Below are 5,106 nucleotides of genomic sequence, written 5' to 3' on the forward strand. Positions count from 1 at the left end.
GTCCCTTCCGACCCTTAATCTATGAATCTATGAATAAACATTTTCTCTCATCTGAAAGATGGAATCTTTGTCAAGTATTTCCATTAAGAAGCAGGCTGTTCCACTGGCTCTTTAGCAACAGATGGAAGAGTAACACTCATTCCTGCAGCTCTCCTCTTCAAGCTCTCACCCAATCTGATACTGTGCAACTTGTGAGACCTGATGGGATCACAGCACAAAGCAACCACAATGTTGTGTTACAGATCTTTTTCTCTACAATGCATATTTCACTGATTTGGACAGCTTAAATACTTTTTATGTTTGTACACCGGTGGCTCTGAAGGGCAATATCTCTTGGGAACAATTCTAACTCTGCTTAACCTCTTCACCACTGTTCTTCCATTACAACTACTATGCTGCTCTGTTCTGCCAATACTCCAGTAAACTCAGTAGAAAGCTGAAACTCATCTAGAACAGGGGCTTTCAATAAGTGTACCACCGCATCCAGGCGGCTGGACGCAGGGGGAAGGGGAGTGGCATGCAGCCGGATGTGGAGCATGACTTCGCCCCACCACCCCCGCGTCTGGGCAGCTGGGCGGCGCCTGTGCGGCCTGCAGAGGGGTACCACTGCCCTCACCCCATTCCAGCCCTGCTCCTGGGAAGCGGGAAGGGTGGTGATTGGCAGCACTCTGCCCCAGCCTACCTGTGCGTACCCCTTAGAGCCTTCCCGCATACCCCCAGTTGACAACCCCTGCTCTAGAACATTTAGCACTAATAAAAGTTTGTTTATTCCAATAAATTCATTTTACTTGGCAAGGCTCTTAGCAACTATTTTTTTTAAACAGACATCAATAATAATTAGGCAGAACTGCTGTGCGACTACAATGTGTGGACTGTTTCTACATGTCAATGACACAACCTTTGTCTTGTGCTTCACAGAACACCTGATGCAAAAGGATAACTCTGTGTACTATAATACAGCCCTGTTGTAGTGTTATTGGTTAATCCCACAAGGAATGCCAGATTCTCATTTCAATACTTCAAGAACTTTAACATTTTAGCCACATATTGAACTTTCCTAATACAGGATAAAGAATGATTCAATATATTAACGAATTCTAAAACTTACTTGGTGCATTTGGATCATGGCGAGGTTTGTAGCTCTGGGAATCTTTGAGTAAATTTTCTTTAAAGCTGGATTTGCAAACATTTCTGATGGGGGAACAGAATGGCTTCATAGTAGTTTGTGAAGAACCAGGTGGAACTGTAGTAGAAGTTGTGACACCAGACTGAAAACACCTGCCACTCTTAAAGTCCTCTGCTAAAATTACACCCATCACTTCAATTTCTTTTCCTCCAATCATCAGTGTTTGTCCTTCATTAAGACTTTCCAGGTCTTTAGCTTTATATCCAGTACCTAAAATGACAGTTCATTTACTGAGATTTAGTAATCAATTAGGACAACACAATGGGTACTGTTTTCTACCATCAGTCCTGTATTTTCTCATATACTACATGACTTTAAATAAGATATATACCTTGTTTTTGGAAGGCAAAATGTAGAAATATTTTTTTTTTCCAGAGTCATGGCTGAGTGTGACATGGAGGAAGCCCTCCTACAGACAGAATATCCAGGAAGTGAGGCATCCCAGAAAACAATCTGGGTGAGGCAGCAGGAACTTCCTGGTATGCAGGACAGCAATAAAGTTGGGTCCCAGACTCTTGCAAGGGCAGCAGCAAGACTGTTACTTCTTTACTGTAAAAATTGTTTACATCAGTGGCGCACAACCTGTGGCCCATGAAGCTCATCACATACATGAGCTCACTTACGTCAACATGACTCCTGCTGAAGCTCTGACTGTGCAGTGACCTCTCTGAGCTCAGCATCATGTCAGTGCAGGTTCTGGCCAGAGCCACTGGTTTTGCATGGCTTTGGAGCCCAGGGATTAAAGCAGGGGTGGGCAAAATGTGGCCTGCAGGGCCCCTAAAAAATTTAGAAAATTAATATTTATCTGCCTCTGGCTTCCTGTCATGAGGACTTCAATAACTTGCCAAAACTCAGTAAGTGGCCCTCCACACAAAATATTTGCTCGCTCCTGGATTAAAGGATTAAACACTGCTGCCATTTGCCCCATCTTTTCCCCTGCTACTGAATTCAGTAGGGAAGAGGGGGACAGGGAATGAATGCATAGGTGCTGACACTAGGGACACTCCAGGGCTCAAGCACCCATTGAAAAAAAATTAGTGGGTGTTCAGCACCCACAAGCCATGTCGGGCATACCAGCCTGAAGTAACACAGTGCCTCTTCTGGTTATGCTCAGGGCTTGGTGCAGGAACACAGAAAAACACTCACCAGCAAAAAACAAAATCAGCATGGATGAATGGCAGTACCATTAACATCCTGGGCTCTAGACCCATGCTAAATAAGTGGCTCTGGCCAGAGCCCATTGACATACCAAAAAGTTCAAAGAGAATACTGGGGCTGGAGAGCTCCAGCAGGAGCCAGGCTGACATGCAAGTGAGCTCAAATTGCTCACTACACATGCTGAATACAACCAAAGGAAGTGTGGTCACACCCCTCCCCTGCCCCTAACCCTGTCTTGGCCATCAGCCCATTTCTGATTTTACAATTTGGCTTGCTTGTAAAAATAAATAAATAAATTGAGCATCACTGCTTTATAAGTTCTTGTAAATAATCAAGTATTGTTTCCAGACCACAAGCCTCATCAAGATACTACAGACGGCATCAAGCAGCTTACTTACTCTGAGCCAGCTCAATTGGTCCTTGAAGCACAACCTACAGGACTCAACCAATAGCTAGGGCTGTGAGAGGTTTAACATGGGACTGACTACACCCTTTCTGCTTGCTGTGGCCAAACAAGCAGCAGAGATTAGAACACAGCATCTGCTTGCTCCTGTTTCTACTCCAGCAAAGAAAAATCAGCTTCCCTGCTTAGGACATGCACCCCAGTTTTGGAAGGCTGATTTGGGGGAGTGGAAAAGGGCATGTGTTGTATATTGTTTTTCTCATGTCCTGTCATTTCTTCCAGCACCTGAGCTGGCTCACATATTTCTGCATGGCAATTACATTGTGCCATAAAGACATACCTGGATTCTCAAATAGTTAATGGTAGAAGCCTTTTCACTTAAGGTGAGGACAATGCTAAACTCCACACTAAATGAGGTAGTCAAACACTAAAATAACCCAAGAGAATAATAATTAGAAATGCTGCCACAGTGATCAAAAATAAAACAAGCAGTTTGTAAGGAAACAACTTTTAACAATCTTAGTGGTCACTATTTTCCTTTTTAATTTAGCTGAGGGAATGAGACTATGGGCTGAACTTTGGAACAGCTGTATTTTCTTGCAAAACAACCAAACTGAATTTTTAACTTCCTACAGAGAAATAATAATGTCTCCAAGCTTATTCCTGAGCATCCTGGAATACTTCCTGGTGGTTATAAAGAGCTGGCTGGTCATATCATGGCTCTGGTTCCCTGCACTGTCTTCTGTTAAATATCATTAAAAGGCAGTCAAAATACATTACTTTTATAATTTTATATTTTCCCACTAAGTTATTGGTGCACAAGTAGCTCCCACAGAAATCTTATGCAATATCAAATGGAACAGGAAACTAATTTTTCTGATGGCTGCAGTTGCATATCATTCTACCAAGGCTATTTTACCCTAATATTGGCATATATATATGCACATTTACATACAGTATACATTATGCATTATATTAATATAATATTATGCATTACATCCCTTATATAGTAAATGCACACACTAGGGCTATATTGCTTCTGCCAGTACCTGATCCAGCTCATCACTGCAGTGAGTTGCACAGACACATCCTGAGTCAAAAGTGACTGCACACCAGTTTATTTAGAATTCAAATGCAAATTTTAATTAATATAGATAACATTCATATGGTTTAAAATCTAGAGCTGATCATATAGCTTAGAACTACGCTTGGGACATTCACTCACATCTGCAACTAATTACATATGTGCATGGGCTGTAAGGAACACATTAAAGACCTTGGCATCTATTCATTAGAGGCCTCCATCTTGTATACATCCTCCAGTATATAAAGTTAGAAACTGTATGTTGTTGCTATAGATGTACAGCAATTTAAATAATTGAAATTCTCAGTATCCTTTCATAAAGGCACCTTTGCAAGGCCAGATTCCATGTTTTTTCTAATTTAAATAGGACAGCACTAAGTGTTCGACCATAGTAACAAAAAGAAATTGAAACCAATTACCATAAAGAATTGCACTCATTGTCAAGAGTCGAAATGTAACTGATAACCTCTGCAAGTTTGTGGACTCTCTCTCTCTCCATATATATATCATTTAGTTACTGTATAAACCTGCATATCTACCCTGCCTTCTGAACCTCTGAAGGGCCATCCTAGTTAAACAGTTGTTAAATAATGAATGTGGTTGCTTAAAAATTCTTCACTCAACTAGGGGAGGATGGGTTGTTCTTTAAGATCAAGCCCTTTCATTAATATATACCCAATCAAGCTGCAAATAGATGTATGTCATTAATTGTATATCTGTGCTTATAAACCTGGAAAGGATTGGAGGCACATAATTGACCTAAACTGTTGGGAAAACTGAATAACTAACAACAGATCCTCAGTGATCCTGGGGTCTGGCCTACCTCCATACTCCCAGGCATGAGTATGTTATTTCAGTTTCACTGCCTGATCTGATACTGTTTAAAATTTGATTTAACTTTCCAACACAGTGCTTCTCTTGAGAAGAGTTGGGTATACTAGATCAGCATTTGTCAATCTGTAGGTTGAGACCCAAAAGTGGGTCACAAGAATATTTCAAAGAGAAATGCATGAAAGCACAGGGTTTCCCCTTGCAGGCTGGCAGCATTCCAGCCTGCAAGGGGCTGCTTGGGACATGGCCAGCATGAAGCCAGGCAGGGTAATGGGAGCAGCCCCAGCAGCCAGATGCAAGTAAGTGTATGTTGAGTGGGGGTTAGAGGGCCAGGGTGTGTGCATGTGTGTGTGCAAGTGCATGTACATGCACGTGTGGAAGGGATGGGTGTGGGGGGGGGCAGGTGCCCACTGGCACTGGGGGAAGGTTGCCAGGCGGCAGGTC

The 5,106-nt window shown here is 42.3% G+C and overlaps 1 protein-coding gene across 1 annotated transcript in view; it reads right to left on the reverse strand.

Moving 5' to 3' along the window:
* Positions 1-5,106, reverse strand: part of RAD54B (RAD54 homolog B (S. cerevisiae)) — a 190,549-nt gene that overhangs the window by 62,276 nt on the left and 123,167 nt on the right. Inside the window, exon 5 of the mRNA XM_019527934.1 lies at positions 1,109-1,396. Coding sequence (XP_019383479.1) covers positions 1,109-1,396 — 288 coding nt within the window. The remainder of the gene's footprint in view (positions 1-1,108; positions 1,397-5,106) is intronic.

This window comes from Gavialis gangeticus, unplaced genomic scaffold, assembly GCF_001723915.1.
Source record: "Gavialis gangeticus isolate Ggan-Ray unplaced genomic scaffold, GavGan_comp1, whole genome shotgun sequence".
NCBI lineage: Eukaryota > Metazoa > Chordata > Crocodylia > Gavialidae > Gavialis > Gavialis gangeticus.